General features: G+C 42.4%; 1 protein-coding gene across 2 annotated transcripts in view; it reads right to left on the reverse strand.

The window, feature by feature from the left end:
* The window catches only part of KIAA1549 (KIAA1549 ortholog), a 153,375-nt gene extending 133,409 nt beyond the window's left edge, over positions 1-19,966 (reverse strand). For both annotated transcript variants that reach the window (XM_069858963.1, XM_069858953.1), the window contains exon 1: positions 19,798-19,966. In XM_069858963.1, coding sequence (XP_069715064.1) covers positions 19,798-19,903 — 106 coding nt within the window. In that variant the 5' untranslated portion in view covers positions 19,904-19,966. The remainder of the gene's footprint in view (positions 1-19,797) is intronic.
* Positions 19,967-21,407: the final 1,441 nt, after the last annotated feature.

Consider the following 21,407-nt stretch of genomic DNA (forward strand, 5'->3'; position numbering starts at 1 on the left):
CCACTACCTAGTATTACAAACAAATTGAAACTTTGCTATAATGGAGTAAATAAACAGGGCAAAAAAAAGGCCTTTATAGTTCATTCTCTGGTGTTCTCCCGAATTCATCTCAAAAGCTACCTTTGATACTTGTGGTGGCACACATCCCTGGGGAACTTCTCATTTGGTAGTAAAACTGACTCTGGGGCTTCCTTCTCTTCCCTTCTTTTTACTTGCCTCTAAGGGGGAATTCAGAATATTATCCAAGCACAACCATCTGCTTCTACACCCACAGAATCCTTCCTGGTTTAGGTGCCTAACAGGCTGTGCAACACCTAAACTCTCCATGCTAGCACTTGCTAGAAAAGAAGGAGAATCAGCCTGGTGGTGGATGCAGTCTTCTTCGACTTCAGTAAAGCCTTTGACAGAGGTTCTCACAGCATTCTGCTTGAGCAACTGTCAGCCTCTGGCCTGGACAGGCGCACACTCTCCTGGGTGGAAAACTGGTTGGATGGCCGGGCCCAGAGAGTGGTGGGAAATGGAGTTAACTCCAGCTGGAGGCCAGTTACAAATGGTGTCCCCCAGGGCTCAGTGCTGGGTCCAGCCCTGTTCAATGTCTTTATCAACGACCTGGATGAAGGCATCGAGTGCACCCTTAGCAAGTTTGTGGATGACACTAAGCTGGGTGGAAGTGTTGATCTGCTGGAGGGTAGGGAGGCTCTGCAAAAGGATCTGAACAGGCTGGACCACTGGGCTGAGTCCAATGGTATGAGGTTTAACAAGGCCAAATGCCGGGTCCTGCACTTGGGGCACAACAACCCTGTGTAGAGCTACAGACTAGGAGAAGTCTGTCTAGAAAGCTGCCTGGAGGAGAGGGACCTGGGGGTGTTGGTTGACAGCGACTGAACATGAGCCAGCAGGGTGCCCAGGTGGCCAAGAAGGCCAATGGCATCTTGGCTTGTATCAGAAATGGTGTGATCAGCAGGTCCAGGGAGGTTATTCTGCCCCTGTACTCGGCACTGGTGAAACAGCACCTCAAATACTGGGCCCCTCACCACAAGTAGGATGTTGAGGCTCTGGAGCGAGTCCAGAGAAGAGCAACAAAGCTGGTGAAGGGGCTGGAGAAAAGTCTTTCGAGGAACAGCTGAGAGAGCTGGGGTTGTTTAGCCTGGAGAAGAGGAGGCTGAGGGGAGATCTCGTTGCTCTCTACAACTACCTGAAAGGAAGTTGCGGAGAGGAGGGAGCTGGTCTCTTCTCCAAGTGACAGGGGACAGGACGAGAGGGAATGGCCTCAAGCTCCACCAGGGGAGATTCACGCTGGACATCAGAAAAAAAATTTTCACAGAAAGGGTCACTGGGCACTGGAACAGGCTGCCCAGGGATGTGGTCGAGTCACCATCTCTGGAGGTATTTAAAAGACAGGTGGATGAGGTGGTCAGGGACATGGTTTAGTGGCAGATAGGAATGGTTGGACTCGATGATCCTGGGGGGCTTTTCCAACCTAGTGATTCTGTGAACTGAGCTCAGCTCACCTCCAGCTGCCCACTGCTGAAATAGCCACAGCACCACCACCATCCCATGTTGTGTCCTGCGACTCTTTCAGAACAGTGTGAGTTCCATAATTACACTGCAAATCTGATAGATCAGCCCAAGATTTATTTATTAGACTGCACTTTATGCTTTCAGCATCATAGTAAGTATTCACTGCAATTCACAACCATCTTGAGTTCTTGACATTTTTTGGCACAGGATATAAATTATTTCTACACTACTAAAGCTTTGTATCAATCTTCCCTACATCCAATAGCCAATGCAGGTTAGAACTTGCAGTACTGTAACCTCCAAAGGAAAAGGGAATTAGTTCCATGCTACATGGTTAGTCTCCAGAACGTCACTCTTCACAGCACATAGCCAGAAAGGAACAATGTGATCTTCCAGCCCCTTCTCTGGCCTAGTTCAGTTTATAAATCTTACCTAAATTATCTCCTGCTTTTTGAGGTTTCTGACACAGTAAGTTGTTTTATGGTTAATTACTCCTTATTCTTACAAGACTTTACCTGTAACTTCTAGTCTAATCATTTACAGCTTCAATTTCCCCTTACTGGAATTCATTCCTATCCGGTCCTTTCCATTACAGAACTTGTATTTTCCACAACACAGAAATCGAGTCAGATCTCCTGTTTCTAGGACACGGTAACTAGGCTGTTTATTTTGACATTTTCACCTGGAAACATCCCTGCCAAAGCCCCACGGGGATAGTCTCTGAGCAATCCTTAATTATCAAATACCTTTCCTGAACATTGATGATAGTAGCTACCGCACAACATATATAGGTATATAATGGGGTAAAAAGAAAAACTTTCCAGTTTCCAGTCATACATTTAAGGTTTATTCCCAGCCACATGACTGCACAGTGAGCTCTTCTTAACAGCCTACTAAACTCTGATGTTTCCTTCCTGCCCCAAATCACTGTTTTTCAGAAGTTTTTTGACCTAATGGTCAAAATAACAATAGAGCCTTCCCTGTTTACATCTACATAAAACTGCTTAGCCCCTATGTGTTATTTGTATTAAAAATAAAATGCAGCTTCCTACAAAAATTGTATTCAACATATTAGTGAACAAAGCCCAGTACACAGTGTTATCGTGTGTTCTATTGATCTTTAAATAAATGGGTTTAAGCAGCTTTTTATCTAAAGCATAATACCTAACCACAACAGATATCTTTGTGGAGCATACTTTTAAGGACTCGGCTCCCACGGGGCTCATTACTCCCAATTCCCAACAACATTTCTGCAATCCAGAATGTCACTTCATGTTTCTTTCACACTGCCAAACAAAGAAACGTCTCTGACATTTAATGCACCTAAACCAGCAACATCATGTTTGCCAAGTAGTATCTGACGTTTATCCTGCATTCATTTGTTATACCATGTGATAATTTGTAATAGTTCATGACAGAACTGCAATAACACTGTTTAAATGACAAATGACTGCACAGAACACTGCCCATAAGATGCTACCCAAGGATTAATCTGGCAGAAAAATACATATGTAGTATCTGTTGGAGTTCCAGTAGTAGGTCTTTCTATAGCCAGAAAACAAAAGGTTATGCTATTAATATTAAACAGTTCATAAAGTTGGTCTAAAACAACTTCTAAAGTGTAAAAGTTGTTATAAACTAGAACTGAACACTTTTCCTTCTTCAGCTGTGGGGAGAAGAAAGTATTCAGTGGTGGTTTTTACTATCAAAAAATCCTTTTTTTTTAAATGACAAGTATTTTCAGTATCTTTCATTAAATACAGTGACACTTGTTTCTTACGGCAAATATGAAATCAGATAATGTCAACATGCCAGAGACACACATAGGACTCCTTCCCTCCCCACCATTTTGTTGTATCAATTTCTGTTACTGGGGAATAAAATCACTTTAATAAGGATTTGAAGGGGGAGAAAACAAAAACAAAAAAATTTTTAAAAAGCCCTTCTTCCTTAGTTATTAGGGACCTAAAATACCCAAACTATGACTAAACGTGCTTACCATTTTTTACCCGGTTGCAATGCCAAGATTCAAGCATGGTCCACTTACTTTCTAGTATGTTAAGCCAATCAACAAGAAGTCTCATTTCCTCTGTTCTCTCTTCCCTCCTATCCCATTCAGTTCCAGGTTTACAAAAACAAAACATCTTAGCAACACTCCCATCCCTCCCTTCATCAAGAATAATTTCATTTCCAAGAAACAACATACAGACAGTCATCAAGAGAAAGATCAATTTCAATGGAAGACAAGTCTTTTGCACAGAACAGTTTCCAAAGACTAAGTTGACTAAAATAGTGAACGTTATTTCATTTTAAGCAATTCTGAGGTAAATTACACTCCTTGGAGTGTTAATCTCATCATAAACTGAAGTATACATACAGTGAATAAACAGACTTTTGCTCTTAAGCTTTTAAGCAAAAGTTATGCCCTCAAAACATTAACCCTCTAAAAAGTAGTCACTGTTTATCAAATACCATTTATTTGTCAACATCTGGTTTCACGGGTGCCATAAGGTGTTGACATAAGAATGATGTTTCTCAACCTGAAAAATCAGCACCTGTACATTTGACTCAAGTTTGGTCTAGGAAGAAGAAAAACTTGCATATTGGACACATTATTGATGCCATTTTTCCGTCAAACACCCGGGAAGTCTAAAAGCATCTTCAGTTTCATGCCTGCTCTGTAGAACTCTTCAACCAATGAAAAGCACTTCATCACATCTTCCTCAAATGCAAGTCATATACCAATATTCCTGCAACACAGATATGGGAACACGCAGGGGATTTAAAAAAAAAAGCTATGAAAATCTGAATACTCAAATACACTCCCACTTCACAAAGACTCCTCTTGGTGTTTCCTTTCCTGGTTCCAGTAAAGTCTAAAACAACCATCTAAAACCAAAAGAACCCTTTAATAAGAAAATCTAGTAAAAACTGGGATTTTCAAAACCTCCAGTTTGCCTTAAAAAGTGTCAACAAGTTGCGAGTTGTATGGCGCTCCTGAGCCTCCTGGTTCGTGGGTTGGTTCCCCCCCCCCAATACCTCCCCTCTTATTCCTCTGCAAGGGATTAGGAAACTGTGAACTTGTCAGTTCCCAAACTGGTTAACATAAACCAGTCCTAATAACAGCCTAAGTCTCTCATGATGCTGACTGTTACAGATCTTCACGTTTCTCCAAGTATCTCAAAGACCTTTATACTGCTAGACAGGATAGACGGAAAAATATAACTATCACAGGATCTTCAGATAACTACCAAACAGAATCCATTAACAATTACAAGTGTAAATCAAACGAAATATGATGAAGATTACATGTTTAAATACATACTTCTGGAAAATTTTCATGCATTAGTTCTTAGTGGCAGTGCAAAACTTCCTTATCAAAGCTAACTAAGCAAAACATCAAAATGTATAAAGCTTTTATATCGTTTTGTAAGGACATATCAGAATGCTTGCTTTTTAATGAAAGCCTTTTCTGGCAAAGAAGTCATCTTCTATGTTACACACCACCGAGAACTGCAGCATTGATTTTTTTTTTTTTTTAATTTGGTCCCAGAGATGCTTTAGAGTTTTTAATCCTTCACATCCATCTGATACTTAAATCGTAATTAAAAAAACCACAAGGGTGACACTTCCAGCTCCATACAAGATTGGAAAAACACAGTCTCTCTAAAGTGACCTACAATTTGCACAGTCTCAAGTTACTCACTTTTATTAGTTTCTCCCTGATGAGGTTTCCTCTCCTCAAGACACTGTTCTATTCCATCATTAAGCCAACAACAACAAAAAAAATTATCAAGCTCAGTATCATTTGGCTTTAAAAAGACCAGCAAGACAAAAATAAAAACACACCCATTTACTCTATAATAAGGAACACACTGGCTTATATGTTTCTCCAGAATACTTCAGCATTCTTTTCTGCTCCCAGACATCCACAACATTTGGGATGACTCTTGCATTTTCTACTGTAAAAGGCATTCGTTTTCCTCTACCTGGCTTCCCTCAGAAGAGGCTGAGGTCTGCCATATTACCATGCTACTTGTCAACATCCATGAACCCCCTCCTGCTCTGGAAGGCAACACAACAGGTCCCTTCATCATTAATTTAACTTCTGCTCACAGGAAAGCTGCCATCAGGCATAGCCACCAGCAAGTTCATGCCCATAGAACTTAGCAAAAATCTGCTGGAACTGATGAGTGTGCTTGCTACAGAATATTTTGTTTCCAACAAAAAGAATGTTTAACTTCTGTCTCTCATGTGGTATTGTTGACTCAGACAAGAAAAAGAGTTTATGAACCGGTATCAGTCAGGTGCTAGACACTTACCATTACATAATGGGTAACCCAAGTTTTCCCACCCACAAACTTCTCGATTTTCACACGGTCCTGGCCAGCCTAGCTTGCCGAGTAAAGACCTCTGAGACCTCTAATCATGTATTTGCGCGTTCACCTCAGAACACCCAGGGATGCATTTGCCGCCCTACAGACAAGAGTGGCTTGTTAGACTGGAATGAATTTAGAGTAAGGGCCTGATTTACACACACAGTAATACAGGTGTAACTACAAAGTGGTTTTCAATTTGATATAGTGCAGAGAAGAGGGGAAAAAAAAAAAAAAAAGAGACAGACAAAAACGTAATAGCAACACTGGTTTAGCCGGTACCCAACTACTCCTCTGGGATTGCAAAGCACAAAGCAGGAACAGCGGCTGTCATGCAGGGAAGCAAGCAGATGGAGCAAAGCCTGGGGTGTTGGCAACGCTTGGGACCCACGAGGCTATGCAGGGAAAGTATGTGCAGAAACAGTGTGAAGAAAGGAACTGAAGTGTTCATGTGGGGACTGAACAGTAAATAATTTTGATGCTAGGGCAAGTGCCAAAGCCAGTCCTAACACTCAAGGCATCAGTTGTAAAAAAGGACATAGGGCCCTACTGAAATGCATTAACAAGAACTCTAGTTCTCTAAACCTGTCAGTTTATACTATTTTACATGAAAAATCCTTACCTAGGCAAATTATGGAGCTTAAACTTTCTATACAAAGTATAATATCACTGAGGATGTAAGAGGCATTTATTTTAATTCAACTATTCATATGAATATTTCCTTAAAAATATTTTACCATGTCTCTCAGAGTTGAATTACTTAAAAATACAAAGATTCACTTTCCTTTCAGAAGATAAAAATTCCAGGAAGAGTAACAGTCATATAAAGATGACTAGTAAGTAATCAAGTTCAAATAAGAAAGGAGTTGCCATTAAAATGAAGGTTTCTCAATAGCAGAGGCTATTTAAGACCAAGCAAGTTCTAATCCAGTTGCTCCTTAACAAATTAATTTCACAGTTAAACAGAGCTGTGGTGCCATTCTGTCAGTGGCAGCTGTGTTTTGAAAGGTTCTTGCCGCTCCCTTATGTCCCTGGATACTAATTTCTTGACTCCAGAGGTGCCAATTCTATTGTTTGCATGACTGTGCTCCAAGTTAGGGTTTCAAGAACTATCCCATTTAAAGGAGAAAGCACAAAACAAAACCAAACAGTAAAAATATCCCAATAATGTACTGCTTTAAAAATACAGCCTTTATAACAAGCATCTAAAAAGCTGAAGTGGCAAGTTAAGAGAAAAGTAACAGAAACATCTTAAACTGGATTTTCTTTCCCCTGTGAGGAACAACAGAACCATAGCTTCTTAAGGGGGGGAAATAATTCACGCCTGGCAAGATTGCACTCCTGCTTCCTTCCTCCTTCCCTTCCTAACAAGTTCCACTCTCCTCCTTAAGAGCTTGAAGGATGCACACAGAGCACAAAACCAACAAAAGCTGGAATCACATAATTCTTTTCCTAGCTTTCTGTAGGAGGTAAGATGGAACTCCTTGCAACTTTCACGCCAAGACAGAGATATAGCAAAGAAAGTAGAATACACAGAGTGTAAGTAAGAGGAGCATTGGGGAAAGCACAGAAAGGGATGATTAAAGGAAAAAAAAAAAAACAAAAAAACCAAAAACCCACCATGAAAGGATTTTCTTCTACAAGGGGAGAAAAAAAAAAGGCATTTGAAGTTTAATACACTGCACAAAAGAAACCATGTTACCATATTTGTGAAGTGAAAGCTCTTGGGTTTGTGTTTCTATTTGAATAGGCATACATCATGACAATTCACCATTGAAGACAAACAACAGAAAACATTGGTATGAAACAAGGCTGAGCTCAAAAGACTCACTTTGGCTATTACTGTTGTGTCTTCTGATTCAGTATACTTAACACCTTCTGTAATGTCTAAAAACAGAGGAAAATCTGGTGGGTTTATTTGTTTAAAACAGAAATTGATTGCTTTGTGAATAGCCCACTTGGCAAAGGACTTTTTTTCCATAAACACCAACAAAGAATGCTATGAGGAAGCCCGCAAGACTTTCTGAATAGAAAACAAGCTATTGATATGACTGTCAGAGACTACATCATCACAAACCACTAACTTGATCACACAGCCACTGAACAATTTCTGTATGAACACAAGGGCTTAATAAAATAAAAAAATCTTATACCTACCACATTCTTTTCAAATAGAAAAAAAAAATCCTGTACACTGAGAAAAAACAAACCTATTCCCCCAAAAGACTATGAACAGGAGTTCAATTACAATACCAGACACAACACTTACTGTTAATAACATATCCCATTGGCTTTGATTTGTCTTAGATATTCTTCCATGAAAACAAACGAGCAAAAAAAACCCTAAACACTCTTTTTAGATATACAGGTTTCAAACAAAACTCCTATTTCAATATTTTCTACCTAGCTTGAGGTAACAGAGCTGCAATTTAAAAGCTCTAAATTCTTTAGACCTGCAGATACAGGATGAAATTCTGGCCTCAACTTAACAGTTTTGTCTTCAACATATTTGAAGCAGCGGGGAATCCAGTCCTAGAAGTTAGAATGATGTAGTTAGTAATGCTATTTTTCTTACACTGCAGCAACAATTCAGGAAGCATCAACAAGCTTATGATCTTAGTGAGGTTCAAGGGAAGATGAAGTGTATGAAAGTTAGCAAAATAAAAGTACTGTAGGTAATAAAGATAGCCAATCTAATGAGAGCTTTGATTATTTTGGCTCCCCGTCCCATAAACTTCCTGTAGCTCCCTATTTCACTTCTTTCCTGATGACAGGTTATATCCATGCTCCTTTACATTACAATAAAAGAATCACCTAGCAAAGGCATTGTAGAATTACCAGAGTGAAGTTGAATCAAATTACCGTATGACATAGCTCCTAAGGTGAGCACAACAGAAGCGAACTTGAGGCAGAAGCCCCAAGTAAAATTTGGGAGAGTCTATGCAGCCAAATCTGCACAAGTAGACTTGAACTCTTCATGCATTATTCAAACATTAAAATTAACACTTATCTAAAATTTTTCCTCCTCTCCCAACGGGGCAAAAGAAAACAGAGAAAGAAAAAAACAAACACACACACACACACTAATGCATGACAGGCACAAACCAGTACTACATGCCTGAGCTTATATGCATGTTCCACATAAACACCTGCTGTTTTGGGTGGTTGCTTTGACTGCCTACGAAAAACTATATTTAACCTGCACCTGTGCATTTCACCTGCCCTCCTCCAAATAATTCAGTCCACAAGGACTGATATGAAACATGCAGAATTCCAATAACTATGATTTCCTACTGGTAAAATTCCCATTTATTTTCTAACTCTCTCAAAACCAAATGTAACGTCTCAAAATACATCTTCATAAAACCCAAGTCCATTAATTCATCAGAAATGTAACTTCTGAGGTATAAGAAATAGGAGGAGGAGCCTGAAGTATTCACTCAAAAACACTTGTCTTCATAAAGCACATTACCTCCTGCACCTGCATTTGGAAGATGTAAAATTTATCTATTTTCCTGCTTATAAAAATACGTAAAAAGCTATTTAACATTGTATTTGCAGAGAACAATTTTTAGATATGACCTCCAAGGCCGATACTCTTTAGCAACCTTAACTTAATGACACCCGTGTGCACTGAATACATAACACAACATAAAGCTTGCATTCTGTTCTTCAGTCATCTGTTTTGTTTCCAAATATAACATAATACAACCATCCTAAACCATCAGTGTAATCTCACAGACCAGTAGCATGCTTTAATGATGGTTTTGGCTCATTCAAGAAACACATTTAAACAACTAATTTGAGTGTTGGTTTAGTAAATCTGAAGGAACTTCTTTAACATCAGGATTTCTAGAACCATCTTCACCTGACCTCAGTGTTAAACTTCACACAGTAAATAGCAGTGGTAAATGCTACAGGATCATAAGCATTAATACTTCAGTGCAGAAACTACATTTGGTTTTGTTTCTGAGTTTCTAATGGTCCCTGGATTTTAAGAAGATTAGACTTTCAAGTGACACTGTCTACTTGGAATCCAGTCAATTTAAAAAGAAACAAAATGGATTTACATTCACTTCACATTCCTCAGCTATCCTAATCCTTCTGACAATTTTATAGTTTTAAGAACCTGGCTGTGGCAGAAGCAGGAAAGTAACTACTCACTGAAGCAAACGAAGTAAAGAGACTAACACAATTTACTTCCTTGAAAAATCCTTGCTTGTACTAATACTGGATAAAATATTTTGTGACAAAACCTTGATTACTATATTAATAAGCATTTATGTAACTTTAACCAAGTTACTATAAAAAGCACATGCACTCTGGAAAGACAAAGGAAAAAAACCTCTTCTTTCAGAGTGGAACAAGTTACATTTTCTAAAATTTGAATGTCAATGGCTAGAAGCCCAAATCTGTTTCATCTTCCAGCATGAGGACAGGAAGTAAGGTCACTGTCAGCTTCTAATCGAAAACATTTTCAAACCTGACTTCTGCTCTAGATCTGGATCTTGTTCTGTGACAGGCAATTTCTATCCCAACATATCACACAAGTTAGTTCCAATCCAGCACTAGCTCCAGTTTCAAATACAGACACCCACTGGAGAAGTCACCTAATTAGAATCCAATGCAGCTGATAAACAACCATCTTCCTTCCATTCAAAAAGTAATATGATATTAGCCCAGAGGGGTGCACTACATAAATCTGCGGACCTTTGTTTCCAAATAATGTTGAACTAAATCATTGTGGCTTTGTGGTTGAGCAGTGCTCACTGCAATCTGCATATATGAGGTGGAATCTATTTTCTGTAGAATTATGGGCCAGAGGAAATGGTAAGGAAAACTCAACATTGCATGGATTTCACACCCAATTAGAAGGAAAATAAACAGTCCCTGCACCACCCTACAGTATCCAACAATTGCCCTCAAATGAGGAAAGAACTTCTACTTAGACAGTATCCACAAACAAGTTCCATACGCTACTGACTAGAAAGGAAACAAAAGACAACCTTTCTTCTCATGTAAAAAATTACACCAGTTCGATTTTCTTATTCAGTATGAAAACACTATCTAGGTAATTCAGCCCAAAATGCTGTGAATTCACAAAAAAAATAGGTTGAAAACAAAATCTGTAAATTGTATCAATACTATTTAAAAAAAAACATCTTTACCTGGATTGTTCACCTTTCCTATGTGACCATTAATTTTCAGGTGCATTTATAGTTCTCAAATATATCCTACCAGGCACCTGAGATTTTCTACACAAACTGAATGCAGTTACCCCTTTCAAAAATGTTTTATGCAAGTGCCTCCATTTCTTCCATATAGCTCTAGGGCTCTAAAGTGAGGATGCTCAAGCCAAATACACAGGGGAGCCATGAACAATATCAAGTAGCCCTCTTCTTATCATAGCAATTCCCAACTAAGCCTTCCACTATCAATATCCTAATTCATATTCCAAATTCACCCTCTCCTACAGTAGCCCCCTAGTGTTATCTTTGCTGTTATTTCAGTATCCTCCTGAGTGAAGTTCCTATCCTCCCTCTCTCCCCGTGCTGTATCAACTGATTTCAGATAAAGGATGCAAATACAGCTCCCTGCTGCCTTCACTGCCCCCAAAAAAGCTGTGTCAGGACACACTTGCTGCAGAGCTGAGAAGTACTGCACACACCTTAGCAGAGGCCAGCCAAGCACACAGGTCTGGCCAGGACATCTGCATTGCCCTACCAGCAGTTGCCACTTCAGTTAGAAAACTCAGCCACTTCCCAGTCATCAAGTAGGGCACTTGCTGACTCTCAGCTATTGAAGAACAGAAGCTTTGCATTCTCCTTTCAACCTAGACCCCAGACACATGATGTACTGGCTGGCAGAACATACAACGCAGGCAACTGAAAGATTTGGTCTAATGCTATTTATTTATTTGCTCAGTCTCCCAATGATATTGCAACACTTAGGAACCCTTCCTTCCACTATCTCTCCCTCCAAGAACAAGGGTAAAGCCCAAATTCTGTGCCAAAATAAAGAAGCTCCCAGCTTGCCCAACTACACATTTCATAGAAATATCAGTAAAGAGTTTTGAGCACTAATACTGCCTCTCTTTCCATCCCACCTGTTAGATATACAAATGCTAATAATTCAGTTGATAAATAAAGGTAAGACATGCAGAATCAAAACCACACCATTTACTTGGACCTGTCTTCTCAGTGATAATCTATGCAGTATTAAAATATGCTTAAGAAGCTGAAGTTACACAGAGACTAACTTAAAAAAATTAGTGTGGTGTGCTCCTCCCACACTTCATTACTAAGGATAGAGTCACTACACCAAGGATCACAAAATATTCTTTGAAACCTTACAAAACTTGTAAGCCTAAAATTCAAAAGTTACAAAGTACCATTACTAAGGCTACGTATGAAATCCTAATTCGGCTTTTCTCTGCTTAAATATTATGACAAAGTCTTTAACTATACAACCACAGATTGTTTATCCACTTGAATAGCACACTGAATTTTTCTGCAATGAACAGATATTGGCCCTAATGTTGCAGTCTGCATATAATTGTGTTGAATCTCACAAAACCAGAATTGCAAAATATTTCTACTCTGTCCTTTTATGTCACTGTGGAATCACAGTTGCAATGCACTTCTGTTAGGTCATTAAACAAGCCGTTCTTATAACTCCAGTCACAGATTACATTGCCCCAAACCATGTATCACAGGGTTTCATTATCCTCACTGTTGGAAAGATCAGCAGTTAGAAAACCTGTTTTGTTCACTGCAATTCAAGCCTTCCTTTCTTACACAACACAAACAACTGTTTATTATACTTCTCTTTGTATTTATCTTTTGTATGTTTGAATAAAGTGCTGTCCACCTGTTTTTTGTTCTAGACCAGGAAGCTCCAACACAGTCTGTGATCTGAACTGTCTCCAGTAGCCTGTGTCTTCCTTGAAAGAGAAGGTCCCATAGCAGACAGAGTATTCCAGGTGGAGCTCTTCTACCGCTGAAGAGAACAAGTTATCGTACAGGATATGCCAAAGACTAGAACCCATGTTTTTGTGAGATTCAGCATCATTATGATCACCTTCCCTGGAGGTGTTTAAGGCACGGGTGGACGAGGTGCTAAGGGACATGGTTTAGTGTTTGATAGGAATGGTTGGACTCGATGATCCGGTGGGTCTCTTCCAACCTGATTATTCTATGATTCTATGTTGAATCACATTGTTTGTGATACACAGTAAACACCAGATCCCTCCATACATCACCGCTGCATTGCCTAATCCCCATCCTACCACTGTACAAGTTTTTAGCCGCTTCAGTACAACACCGTTCCTTACTGAAAAGCATCTGGGTTTTCAGCCCCTTCTTTTACTATGTGTCAAATACTCCTCTCTCTTCCTCCCCCTTCCTTCACCCGCTAGTGAATTTTAGCCTCATACTTCTATTTCAAACCACAAGACCAGACTTATTGTCTTGACTAGATGGCTAAAGCCAATTTAAAATTCTACAAAGGGAATTAATCCATAGAAGAGAAGCCCCTTTAAATAAGAAGGGAGAATAGAAGAGGACAAAGGATTAGAAAACAGCTTGTGTGCCAAGAACAAGCAGATCAGGAAAATAGGCTGAAACTGCTAAAACTGGAAGTGAGCAAGTTTCAGCAACCATAAATGAGTTCTTTTTATGAAGATTTGATTTAAAAAAAATTTGCATAAAATCCTACTACACTTTGAGCACAGTATGTCTTCCCAACTATAAAGCATAGTTAACTCTCACTAAAAAAAATCTTAATATGGTAAATGCATACTATTACACCACCACCCATTACTTCCTATTTTGCTTAAAAATGGTTTATTCCTTAAACTTCTTTTCATTGGATTCAAGTTCGGTAGGCTGGTTTATTGTCCAGGGGATCTTTAGTGTTCTAAAGACAAAAGCCTCTGGTTTTCTGATAAACTTTTCTTCTGCACTCACTGTTATCGCATCTGAACACTTCATACTGTTTTGAAAAAGAAACAAATCACATCTAAGAAATTATATTTTACAAATGGTGGAACTAAGAAACAAGGTAAAATTCCAAGCGCCTAATTTGAAATATTAATGAGCATTTAGAATTACAAACACAACATCTATTCCAGAACAGCTCCCCTTGACACCTTTGGCAACTGCAAGCACTCAGCATTGCTGCAATACAGATCCCAGAGGTCTCACGTCCCATAAATGAGGAACACACAGATAGTAACCACCTGTAGGAAGCCTGGTTTAAGCAACTTGCTCACATCACTGAAACCCTGCAACAGCAACACAAATCAATTGTCTGGGACAGCATTTAATTACATTAATAGTGAAACCCTTATTCAAACTTCTTTGTCCCTCACTTCACTCATTTCACATCTTTGAGCACCTGCTACAAAAGGAGTGAAATAACTTCTTCACTTGCTATTCAATACCCATTTCTCCCCAGAACAGGATCCATTTTGTACACTCTGAGGGTCCTGTCTGTGTATGTACAGATATTTATGTGCAGGTGCCAATACAGCTGTAAATATTATCTCAATGGATACACACTTTATGAAGATGTGAATATAGCTATACCATAACTTATAAGCACAGAATTTATTTAAAATTATACAGGTTATTGTAACACAAGTATTTCCAACTTGCTGATTTTTGCCTTTCAAGTCCTCATATGCTACTACAATTTCTGTGTAGGAAATTTTCCAGTTTTTAAAAGAAAATCTGAAAAACACTTCTGTCACAAGCCTGAAGCATTCTTGAAATGTTCAAGGAGGAGCAGCAAATTATCTTGCTCCTGGCTGAGAGGATGAAAGGTCCAATACTCTGCAGCCCTGGGTGCCATGCCCAGTTCTGGAGAAAGTGTCTCAGAGCAGTGAGCACACACTTCTCTGTTCCTGAATTCTAAGTTGGACACATTTGGCCAGTCTTCCAGTCTTGTCCCAGTCCCGCATCTTCTCTACTTCTGACACCTCCTTTTGACATCATTCTTTGGAGGTTTATCTTCCTTTTTCAAACTGAGTCCATATATGTTTCCCAGTATGCTCAGCCTACTACCAGGCTGCACTGCTTATTTCTTCTAGGATTAACTTATGCATTGCAGTTTCCCCTCATTCACAGACTTATTTCCCACTCCTGACATGAAGTCCTGCCTCCTAGTCTTCATGTCCTGCCAGTTCCAGTTACTTTCATCTCAAAAACCCTCTTGCAGTTTGTGTGTCTTCCTCTCCTACTCCTGTAACTCCCAGGCACACATCTCATCAACAAGCAGTAGAGCGACAAGAAAAGATCATAGTCCCTTCTCTTACTACTGCTGCCAATCTAAATCCGCATCCCACGCTGGCTGCCTCTGAAAGCCTTCTATCCATTCTCCCTCTTCCACCTAGTGCAATCAAGCACCACCACACAACACCACACCACAAGGGAGATGCCCAAATTCCCCTAAAGAAAATAAAGCACTCCATTACGTAGCGCAGACAAGGCAGGCAGATGCCAGCTCCCATTCCTAAAGCTGAATCTAGTCCCACTTACAGAGCAGCCTAGATAAGACTGTCACAGGGAAGTCTAATCTTTCACATAATACACTGGACTAAGGGAAGCATCTGCCCAGGTGGTACACATATCCCTGGTCAACATTAATAGGTAGGTGAGATTCCCCATGAATAGGCTATATCCAAGTTTTAGCAGACAGAAGATGATGCAGCCTCTCTATCACAGCCATGTGTGCCTAAATTCAGTTGTTACAAGCTTTTGAAAAAAATCACTTTCAAAGCAGCAGCAGAGAAAACATACCCTCCAGAGCAGACACAATCTGCCAGTTTAACTGCATGCTAAGGGTATTAAAGTTGTTCAGAAAAGAAGCTGGCAGAACTCAAAGCAGAAACCACTGTTTTCCTCTTGCCTCAACATCAGTAGTAGTCGAATTCTTTCGACTGACATTTTGCAAAGGAAAAAAGCTTCAGCCCACAGCAAAATGCACAATTTACAAAATTTCAATTGAAATTGTGAATTTTCTTCTTAACTTGACTGCTAAGCAGTAATATTTCTTACAAGCACCTTATACTATCTTACAGTTAGTAAAAGCTAGTACAACCACCCCAATCTACCATTTTCCCATATTTATTCTGTGCATTTTATGTGCAATTATGTTAATGTAACTAGTGATGCAAGTACTGATGGTCAGTTGTACCTTTTCCTCATCTCATGCATTAGGAAGATGATGCTCTTAATCCATTGCTTTAAGAATTTTCCCTTAGTATTCCAAAACAGCTGTCTCCAATAACATCAACAGCTGAAAATACAGCACATACAGGGAGTGTCAATCAAATTTGTTATTGAGTTCACATGTGTCTAGCAGCCACTAAAGAAAAGCACATAAATATATGACTTCTAAAGGGATTAAAAAAAAACACCACAAAAAAAACCCCAGAACCCCTCCCGAAAAAAACATACATACACCTTATCATATAACTCCAGAGTGCAAAACCAACCATCCTGACAAGGACTTCATGAAAATGTGATTCTTACACATAAGCCAATAAAAGAAATTACATCTGCATTGTGCATTTAATGCTTAAGTTTTGGGTCCCAAGACAAAATTTTAAAGACAGTTTGTGCTCTTTCCGTATGGCTTTTTACTTATACCTAGGTTCCCATGACACACTATTTAATAACTCTTATGAAATTAGTTTTATTCATAATGTATGCCCCAACAGACTAGGCTGGAAGCACTAACAGTTAAGGACATCATCCATAATAACTCTTACGCAATTAGTGTTATTCATGCTGTACACCACAATGGGCAAGGCTGGAGACTCACTGGTAGTTTAGGACACCAGCCATAAACAGATTTACTTTCAAATGAAGGAAACCCATGTCTCCCACAGCTGAACTGAGACTGTATTATTAAGAAGCCTATTCTGCTTCACTTCTATCCCAGACAACTCCCCACCCCCCACCCGAGACATTCTGAATTGAGAAATAAGAGCTGGGTTGTCAGAACCTGCCATTTACCACAATCATCAGCTTCCTGAGACATTTTGGAAGAGATTTGTGCTGCAGCAAGAATCACTGCTCTTTAATGTGTCCAGTGCCTGAAATCTATTACCCAAGGCAGGTCAAAGCTGGTAAAGCCTACTTTGTTAAAGGCATGCTATATTTCAAGTCGCAGCCCTGACTGAGAAATCTAAGACCTTGCTTCAGAGAAAACAAATGTCATTCACAAAGCAGACACAGCTGAACAAAAGGCTACACTGTCCACCAGCTTGTTTAGCACACAAACTTCTTGAAAGAACACACAAACAAAAACCACATTTCCTCTGGCAAGACTAAGAGTGTAGCTTGTAGACACAAGGCTGACATAAATAAAGCAAGCACGGCACAGAAGGCAGTATTAAAGGGAATCCTCCGGCCATATGGGTCTTCTGCGAGAATGAACTGGAAGCAAGCTTGACAAGCCGAACTGCCCACAAGAGACGTGATGCCAACTCAAGTGTCTGCCACACACTCGTGCAATTACATTGAATAAACAATATCCTGCAGCTGTCCCATTAGGCAGCTACATCTGATTCCTCGCCCGACCTCCACAACTCATCTCTGGTTCTTGAGTCTCTGAGGAGACTCACCACAGACTTTTCCAAGTCCAGCACACAGCTCTCCTCTCTCCCATGAGGCCGCGCAGCAAGACAAGATAAATCCTCCTGATTGTCAGTGCGGGAGTTGCACATATTGCACACTGCAACACAAACACAGCCTGGGCTGAGCACTAAGAGAATGAGCCTGACCAAAGCTTTAGTTCATAAAGGTGCTCAAATGCCTGTCTACCTTTAGCATGCTGGCAGCCTACCCACACACTGAGTTCAGCATCTGCTTAACCGTGGAAGCTGAAGCCCTGATTCAGCAACATGTGACTTCAGTGGGAGCTAGATCAAGCATTCCAAAATCCAAGATAATTTACTACTTCTAATTTTCTTAAGTACTGACGTTCACTTTGCCATTCCAACTGCAAGCAAATAACTCTAACAGCCATTCCACATTTACTGTATGCCTCTTCTGCATACCTCAAGGCTGTAGGAGTTCGCTCTTGCTGTCCCTAAACTGGTTAAGACCAAACAGCACTGAAAAGCAAACTAACTGCACCCAAGAGTTATTCAGGGAGTTGTAAATCTGTGAAGCAATTGAGTGAACGTTGTCCAACCCTACTGCATATGACCAGTACATCTCTCTTTCATTTCACACCACCCATTATACTATAGCATTGAAACTTTTTGATGTGAAAGAAAATATCAGAATAAAGGCAGTGTCATTTTTTTTAGACATTATGGGCCCAAGACAGGGAAACTAGACTCCAGCCATGCTTTTTACTAAAACATTTTACTTTGACTCTAAAGTAACAGAACATTCTTGTTCTCTGCAACCTGCAGTATTGAAATCTCTGCAATCACTGGAGAGGTCTATGAAAAGCATCCTCTTGAAAAGTAAGTTTGCTCTCAGTATGCTGAAGTTCACTGTACATGACTCGCGTGCCCCATGGAAAGAGAAAATGTACAAGACTCGCAAATCACACCAGCTTGAAGGCTACATTGAGCAGGAAAACATCTATTGTCTCTGGATGCTCTCTTCCAGTAGCCCAAACACTGGCTAAGTTACATAATATTTCTACTGATGTTTTTAAGTTAGACAAGAATGCACAGCAATATTCACTTAAGAACTACTAGGCAAACAATGAAATAAAAGCCTTCACTGACTTCCTATGAAAAATCTAGGAAAAGAAACCCAGCCATTCTATTAACCTCAAAGAGACACAAAACCACAAGCTAATCTCCAATTTAGGAAGCTACTGCTTTGTCTTCTCCTATTTGTATGCAAAGCCTGTTCTACTCAAGACAAGGAGTCTCTGAATCTTCCTAGAAATTATCAACTTTCACATAGGCTGCAAACGGAACATCTCTTATTGGCTATGAAGAGAGCTGGAGCAGAACATAACTTCCTTGAAAAGCGAACCAGCCACTACCTAAACACACACTACTTTCTGAAGTGGAAATAAAGCGCTATTAAAAAGATAAGCACATTATATAATACCAAGGCTTCTTAAGCACCCAACAATATTTAAACAGAGTAACTGTGGTGACTAAAAAGAGTCAACGCCAACTGGTTCACTTCACGGAAGAGGTTAACACAGGTTCTTATCTCTTCATACCACTTATGAACAACTTACTGATAGCAGCAAGTATTACTTTATACCTATAATCTACCAAAAAGAAAACCTCTAGTGCGTTTCTATGAAGCGGTAGTTGTTGCACCTTTTTAAAACTATTAAAGATGAACCAAGAAGCACTATGGGAGTTGAACCAAATAAGACATCTTTGTGATTAAACAGTCTGCTCAACCACAGACTAATTTTGATGCCTAGACCCACTGGAGAAAAGACAGACAGAAAGACCAGGTCACCGATTCCTGGCTGTTTTGAAGTATGCACTCAACACACCACATTCTGAAGCCTCTCCGCAAACGTCACCCTCGGCTGTGCCTGGCAAGCAGCCCTGAGCCTTTGGAAGAGCCTCTGACGCTTCCGAACTGGGAGGGCGAAGAGGAACCCGGCTGCCTCGCGCCCCGCAGGTGCCACCGCCGCCCGACACCGGAGAGGGGGGCAAAGAGGTGATCGAGACCGGCTCCGGGCGACTCCTCGGGGCCAGCGAGCAGGCAGGGGACACCCCCCGGGCCCGCCGCCGCTCCGGTCCCCCCATCCCGTGTCGGAGCGCGCGGCCCCGCGGCGAACAATGCGCGCGGCCGCGGGCGGGGCGGGCACCGCCGCATTGTTACCGGCGCCGCCACCGCCCCCCGCCCCGCCGGTTCCCCCGCCGGCCGGCCCCGCGCACCTTTGTGTCCCTTACCTGCGGCGGGCGAGCCCCGCAGCGCCGGCACGGCCAGCAGCAGCGGCAGCAGCGCGGGCAGCGCCGGCCGCCACCGCGCCGCGGCCACGCGTGTCGCCCCTTCCATGGCTTCAAGTCATCGCGGCGCCCCCCCCGCCGCGGGATGCACGGGCCGCGCGGGCTCGGCGCCTCCCCCTGGGCGCATCCACCGCCGCCGGGGCTGCCTCGCGCGCGGGGACCGGACGCCTCCGCCGCCTCCGCCTCCCCACGCCCGCCCGCGGAGGAGCGTTCACGGTGGGGGGCGGCGCCGACAGCCGCCGCCTCCTAGAGCGGCGGGAGCGGAGCAGCGACGGCTTTTCACGTGGCGGGCGGCGGCCGCCTCAGCCCGACGCTCGCTCCCCGCCGGCGACGCGCCAGCCCCGGCCGAGGCCACCCCGCGGCGGGGCCGCTCGCCACCTGCGCGCGCGTCCCGCCGACCGCGGCTGCGCGGGGGCGCGCGCGCCGGGACACGCCCATCCCGCCAAGCCACGCCCACTCCGCCGCCAGGCCACGCCCACCCCACCGCGCGGGCTGAGACGACGCAGGAGGGGTTAGTGCCGATGACGTCATACGCTCCGCCCCCCGGGTTTCCTGCCCCCACGTGCCCCAGGGCGCGCTCATGGTTTACGTGGAACATCCCTGTTCCCTGCCTGTGCTCCCCTGTGGTGTGGGAGGCGTGGACACTGGTGGCCCCGACCCTCAGTGTGCAGGTGTGAAGGCATGAAGACCTGGGGGACCCTTTCACCACAGGGTTCCTGCTGAGCCTGGCTTTCTTCAGGAGCGTGGACAAGGCTGGCAGTCGCCGAGGAGCTCAGCGGGGAGAAGGTCCCACAGGAAAGTAGAGATGTGCTCACCTAGTTTCCACCCGCTCTTGCAACAAAACAGGCTAATGGTACATCAGGGGATGACACCAAGCTGGGTGGAAGTGTGGATGTGCTGGAGGGCAGGGAGGCTCTGCAAAGGGATCTGAACAGGCTGGACCCCTGGGCTGAGTCCAATGGCATGAGGCTTAACAAGGCCAAATGCCGGGTCCTGCACTTGGGGCACAACAACCCTGTGCAGAGCTACAGACTGGGAGAAGTCTGTCTAGAAAGCTGCCTGGAGGAGAGGGACCTGGGGGTGTTGGTTGACAGCGACTGAACATGAGCCAGCAGTGTGCCCAGGTGGCCAAGAAGGTCAGTGGCATCTTGGCTTGTATCAGAAATGGTGTGACCAGCAGGTCCAGGGAGGTTATCCTCCCTCTGTACTCGGCACTGGTGAGACCATTCCTCAAATCCTGTGTTCAGTTCTGGGCCCCTCACCACAAGAAGGATGTTGAGGCTCTGGAGCGAGTCCAGAGAAGAGCAACAAAGCTGGTGAAGGGGCTGGAGAACAGGCCTTATGAGGAGCAGCTGAGAGCGCTAGGGTTGTTTAGCCTGGAGAAGAGGAGGCTGAGGGGAGACCTCATTGCTCTCTACAACTACCTGAAAGGAGGTTGTGGAGAGGAGGGAGCTGGCCTCTTCACCCAAGTGACAGGGGACAGGACAAGAGGGAATGGCCTCAAGCTCCGCCAGGGGAGGTTCAGGCTTGACATCAGGAAAAAATATGTCCCG

This window comes from Phaenicophaeus curvirostris, chromosome 1 (assembly GCF_032191515.1).
Source record: "Phaenicophaeus curvirostris isolate KB17595 chromosome 1, BPBGC_Pcur_1.0, whole genome shotgun sequence".
Classification (NCBI taxonomy): domain Eukaryota; kingdom Metazoa; phylum Chordata; class Aves; order Cuculiformes; family Cuculidae; genus Phaenicophaeus; species Phaenicophaeus curvirostris.